The 16,658-nt window shown below is 29.2% G+C and overlaps 1 protein-coding gene across 1 annotated transcript; it reads right to left on the bottom strand.

Annotated features, from left to right (window-relative positions):
- Window positions 1-804: 804 nt before the first annotated feature.
- Window positions 805-9,750, bottom strand: LOC126772402 (protein takeout-like). The gene is made up of 6 exons (XM_050492770.1): window positions 9,618-9,750; window positions 5,742-5,970; window positions 5,404-5,534; window positions 4,446-4,583; window positions 2,539-2,693; window positions 805-2,168 (listed from the first exon to the last, which is right to left on the bottom strand). The coding sequence occupies exons 1-5, from the start codon at window positions 9,682-9,684 to the stop codon at window positions 2,542-2,544; spliced, it is 717 nt and encodes a 238-aa protein (XP_050348727.1). The 5' UTR covers window positions 9,685-9,750; the 3' UTR covers window positions 805-2,168; window positions 2,539-2,541.
- Window positions 9,751-16,658: the final 6,908 nt, after the last annotated feature.

Below are 16,658 nucleotides of genomic sequence, written 5' to 3' on the forward strand. Positions count from 1 at the left end.
TTAGCTCAGCAGTGGGACATTCACAGGCTGTTACGGATTACGGATATAAAATAATTTTTAAGATTTCAGTTGTTAGCTGGAATATTTTTCTTAGACAATATTAAATGTTGTATATAGTGTAGTAATAAAATAAATCTCTGTCCATGGGCAGTGGTAGTCACTTTCTATCAGGTGAGCCTCTTGCTCGATTGCCCCCTCTTACATAAAACAAATGCAGGTTTCCTCACAATTTTTTTTTTCGTCACCGTCAAGCACGAGATGAACTATAAACACAAATTAAGCACATGAAAATTCAGCGGTGCTTGCCTGGGCTTGAAACCGCGATCGTTAGTTAAGATTCAGAAGTTAACCACTGGGCCGTCTCGGCTAATACTCTTGAAAATACAATATTTCTGTTATTTAACTTTCAACTGGACTTTCCTAATTGCAAGATACTTTACTTTCTTTTAGCAAGTAGCCGCTTTTGTAGATATGTCGCAGTAACAAGTTTAATGTTTAACAAAATGAGTGATCAAAAGTAAGTTTTGTTCAATTTATTTGTCAACTGGGACGAACAACGTATATAATTGTTTTATGTCTTCCTAGATATATTCATTCGCGTGCGCTTAAGTTCAACAATGTTTTGTTTTTAGATTAGACTATTGAACATTTTATTTATTGTTAAATTAATATTAAACAATGTTATTGTGGTTGGGAATGACGTGTTCGTCTATAATTGGTAGTACATATTTAGTTTTAGATGTAAGGCAAGGAGATCTAAATAAATAAATAAAAGGTTAATGGAATAATATAAAACTAAAATTATTGAAATGTTGTATTTATTGCACATTTCTTAACATCATTAACTTAAATATAATTATCACAATGTCTTATTATTAGTGTTGAACTATTTGCAAACAGAGATAAAATTCTTGGCCATGGTAGTCTTGAACAAGTTGAAAACAACTAACAAATTTTTATTTTGAACAAAATCATGTGTTATCTAGATAATAAGAAAAATTTCAAGTTATGTTTTTTTTTTCTCTGAAGTATTACCAAGATCATACCAAAATATATTTTTATATTACATTTCAATTTCAAATCTTTTACATAGAGCATACTTTGTTTCTTTCTTTTATAATTTGATATGCCCTTGGTAAAACAAAGACAAAACATTTATTAATATGTGTGTTATTCATTATGAATAAGGTCATTAGGGTTATCTTAGTATTACCAACACCAATTGTAATGAATTAAAATTGTAATAAAATAACCAAAGTAATAAATAATAAAAATTTGGATATTATTGGAAAGATATAACTGTTTCTAATCACAATAGATACATACCTACGTATAAAATATATTATGAATTGTCGTTTTCATTAGTAGATGTGTTATTATTTCAACAAAATTATAATATCTATGAAAACGGTATATAATATATTTATCTATAATTTAAAGTTCGATACGTCAAAATGAAAACAGAGACGAAATTTTCTTTTATTTTTCGTACTACATATTTACTAGGTTATAGGTGCATAAGGAATTGCGGTTAGTTTTTAGAATCCGCTAGGAAATTACGATATTGTTTCGGAATATTGCTACAATCTTGGTATTGGATATTAAGTAAGACTATTTATTCGCGTTAGCATAACGTATCAAATTACAATGATAATTTTATTTAATAATTTATATATTAATTTAAATAACCAAATAAATTGAATCAAGACAGCTTAAACTCTGAGGTCGAGTATTTGTATTATTGCAAATTAGTTCCCGACACCTCTATCGTTGAGCCACTGGGTTCATACTATTTATTATTAAAAAAACGTGGATCAGCTTAAACCAATTTTATACAACGGAACCCAATAGAAATAATATGAGCATTCAGCAAGCATTTGGTATTAAATTGCTGCAAGCATTAGAAATAATACTATTATCTGCTTCTTGACAATTTGTACAAAAATATAACCCTTAATCCTTAACTTCAAAAGAGTTAAAATTTACTTGTAAAATTGGAGAAATGTAGTATATGTTTTATGATAGAAGAAGTTGGTTGGCTGGAATAGAGGCGAATAGTTTCTTTGCTTCATTTACACACGCATTGATGATTGTGTCGAAAGCGGTGGGTGCGATGTCTCTGATCACCGGTTCCCAGTGCTCGTTGATCACCGCATCAATTGAGTCGGCTAAAAATAAATATATTGTTGTTTTGATAGACTTAATATTAATAATTAACTATGAATGATTTCAAAAACCATTTGTTCAAGAGTCCCGTTGCTATGATGGCTTAAAATAAGTCGATTATTATAAGAATAAAAATATTATGATATGAATAAAGAGACGCTATATAAAAATTGTATTGTTATATGCGTAAATGTTGTCAATATTAGTGATAGTATTGATAGACATAGATGAGGTTAGACTGAGTTTATGAATTATTATCAATTTGGTTTTTAAGGTTATTTGGGAGCAAAAAATTAGTAAATTCCCTCTAAACCAGAAATAAAAACGATGTTAGATCATGATGAATATAATGGAAACAAGTTTAAAAATCACCATTCACTGGGATAGCAATTCATTTGCGGGTACTGTCTGAAACAGTTTCCTAACTTCTTCAATACACGCTGCAATTACTTGATCCATGGCTGGTGGAGCTATTTCGTTCATTATAATGTCCCAATTTTCGTTAAAGAATTTGATTGTTGTGTCAGCTGTAATAAAATGTTTGTAATGCATTTATGAATGTGTAAAACAAAAGAAAAATAGTTGATTATAATTTGTGTATATAATAAGCATATAATTTCAACATAATGTAAAAATGTATCTATCATATCAGCTTGCAAAAGTTTTAAGTTAAATGTATTTGTACTGACATTATGAGATTTGAAATTATTATTTCAATTTATTGATAAATAAATTGATGTTAATTATAATAAATTGTATTGTTTATCATAATAGATTAACCTTACCAATGTACTAAAAATTATCAAGAACTTGTTCGAAACCTTTTGATTTGGTAGCCTTTGTTTATTTTTTCGTATAAGTGTGTTATAATTACCTTGTATTTTATTGATACTTAAAGGTTAAAAGTTAATTTATAACATTTTTACGGCTCTCACACATAAAAAAATAATGTTATATGTATCTAAAGCATGATTTTAAAAATAAATTAATTAAACATTACATCGGAATAATTTTACTGAAATTGGGAATTTTATTAGATTCCTTTTAGTACATTTCATATTATATACTTAATATGGGTAGGTGTGCATACATTTACGGCCTTACTTAATAATTATTTAGTGATTTACTTTTCTTCTTTTTCTGGCATGTATTTACGCTAGTTAAACGCAAAATATTCTACCAAATTTGATACCGATTCTTTCGAATGAGAAATCAATAACGACAGAAAGAGTGAAATCAGTATTTAACTAACAAGTCGCTAAGAAACATTCATAAAAAATGTGTAATATCGTCGTCGGCGTTATTCGAAAGTCACGACACACCATCTCAACTATTCTAAATCTCACCGACTGAGACACAGCCTATAAAAGTAAAAGTAAAGTAACAGCCTGTAAATGTCCCACTGCTGAGCTAAGGCCTCCTCTCCCTTTTTGAGGAGAAGGTTTGGAGCTTATTCACAGCCTATAACTTACTATAAAATTTCTTCTAATATAGACATATTATATTATATAATATAAAATAACCCGCATTGGAGCAGCGTGGTGGAATAAGCTCCAAACCTTCTCCTCAAGAAAGGGAGAGGAGGCCTTAGCCCAGCAGTGGGACATTAACAGGCTGTTACTGTACTGTACTGTATATTATATTAAACTAACAGTATTATAAATAAGGATTTATTATTATTATTTAAAAAGTTAGTTATCTTTCCTTACTTTTTTATTGTTATATTGTATTATTTTCTACCTTTGATAAATAAACAGGCAATTAAAAAATATATATAATTAATTTCTAGTTGAGATCTTAGATAGTTGAGGTATCATGAAAGTTCAAAGTTTAATCGTATGGTTTGCGTATAATATGTTAATATTTTTATAGAGCTTTATAACTACAATTCTCACGAGGATATTCTTAAATCATAATTCATTGAATAGTTATAACTTGCAACTTGAAGTTCCTACTGGTACTTACAACTTTTTATTTGAGGTAAAAAATATTAACACCAAATTGGTAATTAGCTGGTAATATTTTCGAAAATAATAATTATGGTTTTAATTTGGTAGCTACTTCTCTACAGAGAGTAATGACCTTTTATATTTTTTATTTTTTCATAATGTGTACTGAATCTTATAGTTTAAGGTACTGGTATGACCAGAGTCAATAAAGTGGCTGATTAATTTGTTTGCCTATTAATAAATTTGGTAGTTTAAAATATCGTTAAAAGTTTAAGTATATCGTTACATATTAAAATACAAATCGTTACATAATGTAAATGAGTATCTTACCGAGATCCTTGTTTCCGTTGAATAAGTTGGTAAACTTGAACTGTGCTCGGTCCATCTTATAGCTGTCCTTGTGATCGGTGACAGTCCAGTAACCGTCGACTGTTTTGAAATCGTATTTGATCACAATACGAAGGTTTGCTGTAAACAAGTAATAACTTTACAATTAATGTTTCTTTAAATATATAAATGTTAATTTTCATCTGACAACGATGACTACGACTGTTTGTCTGATATTTAGTCCCAGTTGACTTTATATCCCATATATAGATAAGATTACACGTGTATGTGTATGAATATGCTATTTTTTACTAAAATCACATTGTATATAAATAAATAATATATAAAAACATGTGCTGTTAAAATAGTTCGGTTTATTTTTAATTAATCTTTCTTTTAAATTATTTTCGATGCAATATTTGCTGTTCTACAATAGTATATTTAAAATTATATATAATAGTCTAAGGTATTTTACTTTTTTTAGTTAGTATTAATTTTCTCTTAGTGTCTAATTTATTTTCATAACTAAAAAACAGTCTATCAGAAAGATTTCACAGGTTGATTTCATTTATTTCCTATCTCTATAACGAGCGCGTTTATTCTATTCTGTATTACATAGGTATACTTAGTAAAACTTTGTGTGACAAAGGCTTATCAATATTATATATTTATATAAGCGAAATACCACTCATCACGAGATCTTCTTAACTATGCGCCGATTGATTTGAAATTTGTCACAGTTACTCCTTCCCCGAATTAGACACTTGGATTTTACGCAAATCCTATCCAAAATACATTTGTTTCTTATCTACCCGAGATCGATTAGAAAATATTTACCTACATCTCATTCGCTTAATATAGCACGGAATTAAATCCTTATCGTACCCGTACGAAATCGGACAGCTAGTTTTATAATAAAGGTCAGAAGTGAAAACATTTAAGAATTTTATAAAATACTTACTGATCTTGATCTTGGCCTGGCCGTTGCCCTTGATTGGCAAGACAAGCACTTTTCCGTCCATATCATAATTTGCCTTCAAAGTCACATTGGCTGTGAAATCCAGGACGGCTTTACCCTTTTCTAGGTTCATCCTATAAAAATAATTATATGAATGTTATTATGATTAATTTATTATTACTTGATGATTACTTGATGAGTATAAAAAGTCTACATATCTGAAGTTATTAGAAATATAAAATGGTGGACGAATGTCTCTTGCATTGAAATGACGAATAAATTAATTAGTTGAGGATCAATTTTCCAAAAATCAATTAAATCATTAGTTTTATTACACTTACTTAAAGGCATTAATCCTGAATCCTCCTAATCCAGTCACAACGGTGTCTTCCAAGACAATTTTCAAGGCGGGATTGTTAACAACAATTCTACCCAGTTCCGCAGGGTCCAAGGGTTTGATGCCCAGTTCTGGGATGCCATGAGCAAACTTTTCTCCGGCGGCGGTGATAGCGGACTCTATGCATTGATTGAGTTTTGGGTCTGATCCTGAACAGGCTTTGATGAACGGTGCTGAAGAACAAAAATATACATTATTAAGGATAACTGAAACTAAATATTTAACAGATAACTTTTAAATATTATAGAAATTAAATAAACAAGACAGTCACAATCGTAACATAGTTTACCATAAATAGAGTACCTATTATTCATTAGAATTTCATATACAAAATTGTTTCCAGATATACAACTTGAACCCAATTTTTACAATAAATTCTTTATTCATTTCAATTAAATATTACACAAAGTCAAAAAGCTTACTACATAACATAACTAGCGTTGCAACTTGCACTGTAATAAGCATAAGTAAAAAAATCTATCGCCAAATACATCGTTAACGTTTAAAGTGTTTAAACATTACAAGTTTAAACAGTAATATATTTAGTAGGTTTTAAATGAATGAAGTATCCATTGGTCGAGGTACTTAATCGGTGCAATCTCCTCAATAAAGTAAATATTGTTACACGATTCAGTAACGATTACTAAGTATTCTTATTTACTAATATAAGGTATTATTTATCGTCTAACATTAAATAAAATAACTATCGATATGAGCAACTTCAAGCAATTGTTTGTTTGTGTATTGTAGGATTCATCAGACTTATGTTACGTAAATGTGAAATTAACTCTGTCGCTTCGATAACTTATTATTACTAAGCCACTGAACCGATCGTAATGAAATTTGAAATAGACGTAGCCTAAAGGACATATGTATATATAAATCAGTCAAAAACCAAAACCGTCGAGGTACCTACTTGCACGTATTTAATTACTACCTGCTTGCACGTTTAAAAGTGTACATTTTTATTTCCATTCCATTCTATTTCTAAATTGTCTTATCTGTATATATAACACACTAAAACCCAATGATGTCAATAGTACCTATACGTATATTCGTATATAGCGGCTCTGACTAAAAATCTTTCTTGTAAAAAAATATAATCGTTTTATTTTTAGAATTGTTTCTGTACCTACTAATTTCATAATCGATTATCTAAAATAATTATTAAATTATTCGAATATTACAAATAACATTATAAACGCTATCTTTAGTAACAGCGTACCGCAATCAAAAGCAAATGAGTGTTTAAATTTATAAAGCCAAATGGGATTTCTACTTTCCGTATTCGTTTGATAAATTAAGTTGGACCGAATATAATAATTTTCTACGGGCGCTGCCTCATCTAACATCACCGTTCGCCATTTGCTTGTAACGTAATCGTTATTTAAAATTGGTAATACCCATTTTAAGAAATGATTAATATTCCTATTTAACCCTTCAGTTAAGCGTACAGCTTGTGTTAGGAGTGGGGATGACAATAGCCCAAGGAGTCAGGATAAAAGCTGCGACTTTGAGTAAACCGTCAATAACTTTAGATATCAATGAATTAGTGGGCCCTACCAGTAGATTTAATACATGTTACACGCTGTTAGCTATATAGCTAACAGCTTATTTATATATATATATATATATATATATATATATAATATAATAATATATATTATATATATATATTATAATATAATAATATATATTATTATATTATAATATATATATAAATATATATATTTCTAAATTATCTGATCATTTGATTCATTAATTACAATATTATAAGAAAATGTGTAATGATCGACGATGAGACGATCGTTCCGTCTTTTAATGAAACATCACGTTTGTCTAGACGATTATTTTTATAAATCATCTCATAACATGATTGCTGGGGAAGATAAGCTATTTATTTATCCTGTATTGATTAACATATACACCTTATTAATCAGAATAAATCGATTCAGCCAACCTTTAGCCAGTATCTTAAAAACCACAAAAACCAGTTGTCTATTTTTTGTCACTTTATAAATATAATTATATGTATTTTTCCGTTTAAGTCATTGAACATGTCCACGCTTTGAGTTTTTTTTTGTATATTTTTTTCTTTACTTGGTATGTATACCTAATTAGCAACGTAATTGTCTAATCATTTTTATCTAGAATATATAAAGAGAAGAATGTTGATAGCAGCCGTTTATACATATAATTGAAATAGCGCCTGTCCGTGTGTTCATAAATGTTGACATATGAATATTGTATCAGAAATGTCATAATGTTTTATGCTTGATGTAGCTTGAATGAAGCGTAACTTCGCATGAAATTACATTAAATTGTTACAGGAGTTCTTTCGAAAACGTACTTCTAACAAGCAATCATAGTTTCTATTGCTCAGTAAATAAATCACTTGGATCACAGTTAAAGGTTACGGGTTCATGTATATATCATTGAAAGAACATCGTAAGGAAACGTGTTCGTACCGGAAGGAAGTAATATGTCAAATCGCAGTGGAACAACGTGTTCCGTATAAATATATAATTTATAACTCGTTAGTCCGATATATTAATAGTTCAAAATTGCTAAATGCCAATTTCCTTAGCTTTTTTTCATAAATAAATGATTTTCATACAAGCTTTAATCCCAGTTTACACCTTAGGGGTTAAATTAAAAAACAAATCCTCCTTAGTGTAAAAGGAACCCGTATGCCAATTTTATGGTGCCCTAATTGGTATGTTTGTCTGTCAGTTATTATTTTATATATGAATATATAGATTATGACGTGTTATTCAATAGAAGTAAAAAAGCTAGTAATAATATGTGATACAGTATCATGGTCATACGTTTATACTTAATAAATATATACTAATTTGTTTAAAAAAACACCCTTGATAATATTAAAGATATTCATTTAAGAAAAAAAACGCAAGTAACAATTCATTCCTCCCCGGGGATGTTCAAAAAAGGACTAGCATGAGACACGAGATTCGTTGGGACAAAAGAAACCCTACCCTAACTCTACCACCGTTTCGGAGAGCAGCATCAGAAGAAATGGTCTGAGACATGCCTAGTTGATCTTTTTAAATAAATCATATTTACAGTGTGGATGGTAGATATTAATAAAATTATCGAAGCAACATTATCCAATAAGTATTATTTTAATTTGTATAAGACAGTAGTATTTTACGTTCCAAAACAGATCATCGATGTCCTTAAAATACGTTTTAGACGCTCTTTTAACTAACTCCGATATTAATATGATGCCTCAAAGAGCGCTGATGTTGTCAAAAACACAGTAAACACGTATGTCACAGTCAATACCTTCGTAACGAGGTATCAAGGGGCGACATTGACATTCCTTTGTATTACAGCTTATTCTCGTTGCATTACATTGAATTGTACATACATGCAGGCGACTTTTTGAATTATATTTTTATTTTAATAATTTAGTTTTTTAACTTTCAGAGATATATAAGCTATACAGTTTTTATATTATATATTTTAGTTTTATAAATTTATTAATGAATTAAAACTTAATAAAATCATTGATATAACAGATCAAATAAAAAAAGATCATCTGAACGGTTCATAAGCTATCGAAAAACATAGACATGAAAAATAAGCCCGAATTATTAATCTTCTTTTTTATCTCAGCTAAAAACTTACAAAGTTTCATAGAGTTCTAAAGAATTATATTTTTTTTTGAGTTATTTGAAGCAAAGACTTTAAATAATTTCATAATAAGACAAAGATTTTAAATAATTTCATAATAAGATTAATAATTGAATGTATTCTGACATTGTTAGATTAATTATTTTAATTTTAATATACTCACGAAGCTTTCCTGCGCACACGCCGGCGATAAAGCAAGCTACCGCTAAAAAGCACAACGGCACACGCATTTTGATATAGATGTTTAAATATGTATAATATACTAAAATAAATAAAGTTTTACGTTTCTTTAACCGTGGACGTGAAACGACTGAGTTACTACTGTTGAGCGCCTACTTTTATATGTTACGCAAAGGCAATAATTAATACAGCAAAAAAAAAAAAACAAAGTACTAATATTAGTATCATTGTCTAATATTTTTGTTTTTATAAAATAATAAACAATATATTTGAGTTTATGTAGAGATAGTTGTTGCATTTATTTGTATTTTAATCTATTTAATTCTTATTTATATAAGACAGAAAAATATATTTCTACGAAGGCGTCAATATTTGTTATATTAATGCCATGTCAATGTAATGTTAATTGATTTTAAAGAATTTACAATTTCGATGAGTAAATGTAGGTATTTATACTCTATATCTATATATTTTTTTCGCTTAAAAAGAGAATTCTTTTTTAATTATTTTTTTTTAAGTATAAAGATGTGATTCTTAAAACATATTCTGTGCTTTACCCTTAAGATAATTAACATACGCATTATCGATTTTTAAATAATTAAAAAAGTGACGTATGTTTGGACTACTGTATTCATATTTAAACAGTAACAGTAACAGTAACAGCCTGTTAATGTCCCACTGCTGGGCTAAGGCCTCCTCTCCCTTTTGAGGAGAAGGTTTGGAGCTTATTCCACCACGCTGCTCCAATGCGGGTTGGTAGAATACACATGTGGCATTATTTCAATGAAATTAGACACATGCAGGTTTCCTCACGATGTTTTCCTTCACCGTCAAGCACGAGATGAATTATAAACACAAATTAAGCACATGAAAATTCAGTGGTGCTTGCCCGGGTTTGAACCCACGATCATCGGTTAAGATTCACGCGTTCTAACCACTAGGCCATCTCGGATTTTTCATATTTAAAGCCAGCATTGATTTTCAGTACCATAATTCAAGATTAGTATTTTTTGTTCTACCCGTAAAAAACATCAAATACTTTGTATTTTATATTTCAAGTTAATTATTGTTAAATATAAACAGAGTCATATATATCATTTGCATACGCCGTTTGGTGTTGTCCGTTCTAACATTGCTATTCGAAAAATAATTCTTGATTCTTTTTGAATTACAAAGAAAAAGTGTGAAGACAAAATTTTCGATCGTATTATTAAAAAAATATTCAGATATATGTAAGCAGATATTTTTTTTACGTTAAAGTTTAAAAATTAAAAAAAAAGCGATTAGATACATGTCATATTCATTGTAGCGGAATTGATTTAGTATTATTATGGCGTCATGTCATTACTTAAAATTGAATTAGGATAATAATGGTGCTTCAAGACAACTATCAAGTACCGTGTAATTTATTAAGATTGACAATAAAGTTTTTTGCTACATGATATTGCTTTGAGTAAAAAAGGCGACGACATTATAATGAAATAGTTTAAAGATTAATACTACCTATAAAATAAAATTGTCGTGGTAATTGAGATGCTAGTTTTTTTTTATTATGATACAATTATGATGTTATTATAAAATATGCGATTAAATTATATGAACAGCGAATTGATAGAGCTAGGAAATATAGATATAGGGATAGAGAAAATCGATATCAAAATGTCGCTTTTTCGCTGTGAATTTCGCATTCACGCGTTTCAAGTGAAGTTTTTTACAATATTTAAAAATTAAATCGACAGTAATGACAACAAACACGAGAATTTTAATTCTCTTATTCGAATGATTTGAATTATATCTATTTCGTATTTAATAATTATAAGTTGTTACACGTTCGTATAATTTATGCGAATTAAGTTTAATTTCTTATGTCTAATGTAACATTACAATTGTATTCATTCTTTATAAGTAGTTAGAAATTTGTCAGAGCAAGACTAAGGGAAGTAATATTTTACCAAACAACATAAATACACCATGAATTCAAGGCTAATGTATCTTACCTATAGTTCTATTGTACTGAAACGTCTGCGTCTCTAATTAGCTTATTATATAATTATCCTGTATTTTGATCAAATGACTATTATGTTCCGTTATACGTAGAACAAGTTAAAATTAGTTGAAAAATTATATTACGATCCTTGAAATGTCGTACCGAATTTAGAAGAGGTAGTTCTCATATACAAGTATCTACTACGCGTGTGCATAACGTGCTCGTGTCTTGACGTCATAGTTATTAATAATGCCTAAAAATAGAGCGTTAGATTTATTAAATCTATCGAGTATTTTCCGTGAGAATTATGAATATCGTATTTATATATATAGAAAAAACACATTATATACATATACATATGTAAAATAACATTATATAATTACAAACGTATCACGTTATCGACTGACAGTTGCCTAATTGAAAAGAATATTCATTGAGCTTTTTTAGTCTCTAAACAAACTTAAATTACATAGTAACTTCAAGACTCGATTTTATATTATAATATTTTTGACAACAGTTTTCAGATATATAAAAAAATATTCAATAAAAAATTACTATCTTGGTCAGAATATTGAGACAAACTTATTAAACTATGCCATTGTCATTGGCCCTTGATAAGTGTGCAAAGTATCCTTTTTATCCGACGTTTTGAGGTGAGTGAAGATCACTTTCAATGATTCCGTTACATACATAGTTATTAAATTACCAAGCTATTAAAAGCGTGTTAAAAAGGATGGAAGATGTAATAAGAGACATACATACAATATAATAATTAATTTAAAGATATTCTACTGAGTTTCTTTCTAAATCATCTCGATAGAATCTACATTCCGATTAGATTTGCAAGGAATATAATAATATATAATAATTATTGATTATGAACTTCTTTTACAGTCAATAAATCCATTTATGGATTTTATTTAGAAAACAGTGCTACTTGATCTTAAAACAAAATATATTTCAATGTCAGTAATTAATTGTTTCTAATTATTTTAAGGATCTAAAATGTTTTCGATGAGAAACATATAACTTTTCTATCAACTAGTAATAACACTATCAACCTGTTTTTATATTTGAGTAGTAAAAAACAAATTGAATTAATTGGATGTTTTGTGATTAGCGAGTAGGAAAATATTTCAAGGGAACTGGTTAGAGACCGAATTTTTTGAAAGATTTCGATCTTAATTTGCTTAAGCATCACATATCAAGATAATGAAATGCCTTACGAGTTCTACTAATGACTTCTAACAGTGAGTAACCTCATGAGCTCAGAGCTGTGGCCGCGACTTTACTTGTGAACATTTTGAAATATTTTTAACAAAAAGCTTTTTTTATTATTATTTTTTTATGTTCATCCTTAAACTAACTGTATAACATTATATTATACAAAATACAAATGAATAGAAACGGAGACGGGAGCCCATACTAAGTTTCTGTTACAAGTCTAGTCTTACTAATACAGTACATGTAAGGGTTACTAAATAGATTCAGGTAGTTAAACGACAACGTAGGTACCAAAAAGGATTATAACATAACCTTCTTGCATTCATTACAAGGAAATTAATAATGATAACCGTATACTTAAGAGCCGAGCAGAGTACTTACTACCATAGGCCTTAACGACTTAAGCAGTAACTGAGTTTTTATCTTAATTGATGAGGTGTCGTTTCTTATTATTCGACTACTATCTAAGACTGTTAGGTAAATTTGAACATTAACGTTTAACACTTTTCGTACAAGAAAGCACTAGTAAATAGGTAAGTTTTAATTATAAATTAATGTTATTTTATTTATTATTATATCACCACCTACCTCATATCCTATGAGTTATTAATTACACTGTTGGTTGTCTGGAAGAGATCGCTATGTAGCGATAAGGTCGCCAAAATTGTTTGCTACTTTTATTTGGGCTGTATCCATGTTTTATTCTTATTTTGTATGCTTTTAAATAAAAATAACAATTTGTTTTTTCATAGCTAGTAAGTTCAATGATCGTAGGTGTCCGTGACAATGTATGTAGCCATCAATCAATCGAAATAAGATAATTTTTAACTGTTATTTAAAATACAATGGAATGTAAAAGTCAAGAGTACGTTCTTTAAAATGCGGGAAAAAGTTTAGAATAAATATGTACATTTGAACTATGTTTGTTTTAGACCTATGTATTCGTTAACGTTATAAGCTGCAAAATATAACTGTTTAATAATATATATTATGATTGATATTTTAAGCGTTTGGTTTTATTGTATCGTGGTTGTTTTGTTATGTTCTGTTGTTTTTTAATCTTTAATACCACAATATTCACCAACTCACTGTTCCGCCCTACCCTTACCGATAGGTATCATCCATATACATATAGAGCTGAGACTTCTCCATCTAATGAATCTCTCGTCTTCGAATTCATGTATGTGTAATAACCTGAATTCTGGTTAATTTGAAGACCATTGTGGTTATAGAATCCGGTCAAGGTTATAAATATGTAATGTAAATATCAATAAAAAAATAAATACTCTCCCCAATTTTAAGTCAATCGGGCACCTATCAAGCAAATATAACCCAAATTCTTCTTCACTGGTGGTAGGGCTTTGTGCAAGCTCGTCTGGGTAGGTACCACCCACTCATCAGATATTCTACCGCAAAACAGCAATACTTGGTATTGTTGTGTTCCGGTTTGAAGGGTGAGTGAGCCAGTGTAATTACAGGCACAAGGGACATAAAATCTTAGTTCCCAAGGTTGGTGGCGCATTGGATATGTAAGCGATGGTTGACATTTCTTACAATGCTAATGTCTAAGAGCGTTGGTGACCACTTACCATCAGGTGGCCCATATGCTCGTCCGCCTTCCTATTCTATAAAAAAAAAAAAAAAAAAATTAACTGTTTACCTATATAAGAAATACGTAACACAATACCTACAACTAGAAAGAGTTGATGATATTTGAATGAGTGACAAACACAAGAAACAGATTTTAAGCAAAATTAGATTAAAAGCAACTACCACAAAAAATCCGTTGAAATTAATCAATACACTTGGGATTTACAATGTGACATAGACATTAGTAATTTAATTGATTCTTTTATTAAATAAAAGGTTATTTCATTTTCTATTCAACAGTATTAGGTTGCTTTATCAAAAGTGCGACACATCATGAATGTCTAGATTTTAAAATTTTAGGATCTAAGCTCGAGCAGGGAGACTGACTGAGAAGCGTGAGTACCATGGATGTGCCACACTTTTGATAAGCCGGTTGGCGTGGTTGGTAAATTTTTAATTTAATACTTTGAAGGTTATGGGTTCGATTCCCATCCAGGAGAGACATTTGTCTGTTTGTCCTGAGTCTGGGTGTAATTATCTATATAAGTATGTATTTACAAAAGAAAAGTAGTATATGTAGTATATCAGTTGTCTGGTTTCCATAGCACAAGCTTTGTACAAGATTAATTTGGGATCAGATGACCGTGTGTGAAAATGTCCCAGGATATTATTATTATATTTTGATAAGGCAACCAAATATTGTTGAATAAGGAATAAAATAACATTTCATTTCATAAAAAATCAATTAAATAACTGATGAGGGTATATTAACTTTGCCTGTTTACCTGTTTGTACCTAGAAAATTCATATTTGTGCTAAAAAGAAATTAGACAACATGTATTTTTCGAATTCCTTGTGTAAAATTATCTCGACTAATTTTCGATTTTCGTCAATAACACAAATTGGGGAAGTTGATCAAAAAAAGTGAATTAAAATTAATATTAATTTATAATGATTGCGCGTGATTTAGCTAGGCAACACATTTGCGATTTATTAATGTACATATTATATAACACATAAGCTTTTTCATAATGAAATAACAGATGAGGATATATATTTCTAATAACGTATCGTACTATTCAGAACAAATGAGAATTGTATTATGTATACGTGCATTTTTCAACAGTATTACATATCCCATAAATCATTCATACGATAAACACAGTCGTGTAGATTTTTGTGATTACACATATACATCACGTCATCCATATACGTTTTATGGAAATTATGTTATACATAATTATACATATACTAGCTAACCCGTGCCTAATTCGTTGGGCGTTAAACATTTTTACTTGTAATGGATTGGCCGAACATTAATTAAATTGTCTCGCGTATTTGATATTTTAAATTATCTCTTAGACCAAAAAACAAACTATAAAAAAGGAATTTTATATAAATAAAATTTCCTTAGTAATAAAGCAATTTATTTTTAAATAGATTGACTTAATAAGTGATATTTATATTAGTCGTTTTTTTTTCTCAATACGACATATCGTATTATCTCTTCAACCATTGGTCCAAATTATATGCAGTAAAAGGGAAAAGTCTTTTATTTTAATCACTTGAGATGATAAGTTTACTTATTTTGATAAGAATTCATAATTGTTGATAATATGACCAATAAACATGACCTAACGATTTAAATTATTTTTTTAATATAAAAAACTACTTTTTGTAAAATATAAAAGTTAGACATATGCTGTCGCTGACTTTTATCAATGTTGGAACAAGGTTTTGTTAAGGCAAATTCCTCTAATTTGCCCAGGATTTGTTGATGTTAGGAGAGTTTCTTTCATCCAATAAAGACTTTTGCTCATCTGAATTTTGAAATGTGAAAACTTCCTTGTCAGTACATTTTTATGTATCTTTAGTGTTATCATAGGTTTTTTTCTGTTAGCTATATAGTATTACTCGCATATGAAGAGGCCTAATATTTTTACCAGTAAGAACTTTTAATTTTAAGCAATTTCTTCAAAATGTTCTGTAACCATACTTTCTTTTAATTGCTTTTCACATTCTTCAAGAATCATCTTTCGTTTCTTATTTATATATGGTCGTTCTACTTCTGTAGATTATTCTTCGATCTGGTTGGCATTCGAATGTATTTTTACACAGAGGGACCGCACACCACTTGCAAACTTTGGAATTCATTTTTAACCTTAGGAAATACGCAATACTTTCTGCCTTTCTTCGTTGAGTATAGACACAATACAACGTTTA

The sequence above is a fragment of the Nymphalis io genome, chromosome 12, assembly GCF_905147045.1.
Source record: "Nymphalis io chromosome 12, ilAglIoxx1.1, whole genome shotgun sequence".
Taxonomy (NCBI): domain Eukaryota; kingdom Metazoa; phylum Arthropoda; class Insecta; order Lepidoptera; family Nymphalidae; genus Nymphalis; species Nymphalis io.

Bases quoted from the DNA above. Each gene is read 5' to 3' on its own strand.
- LOC126772402 (XM_050492770.1), bottom strand. From the start codon at position 9,684: ATGCGTGTGCCGTTGTGCTTTTTAGCGGTAGCTTGCTTTATCGCCGGC. The intron at 5,535-5,741 runs GTAAGTGTAATA...TTATTTTTATAG, and splicing joins TTCAGGATTAATGCCTTTAA to GATGAACCTAGAAAAGGGTA. The intron at 2,694-4,445 runs GTAAGATACTCA...ATTTTATTACAG, and splicing joins CAACGGAAACAAGGATCTCG to CTGACACAACAATCAAATTC.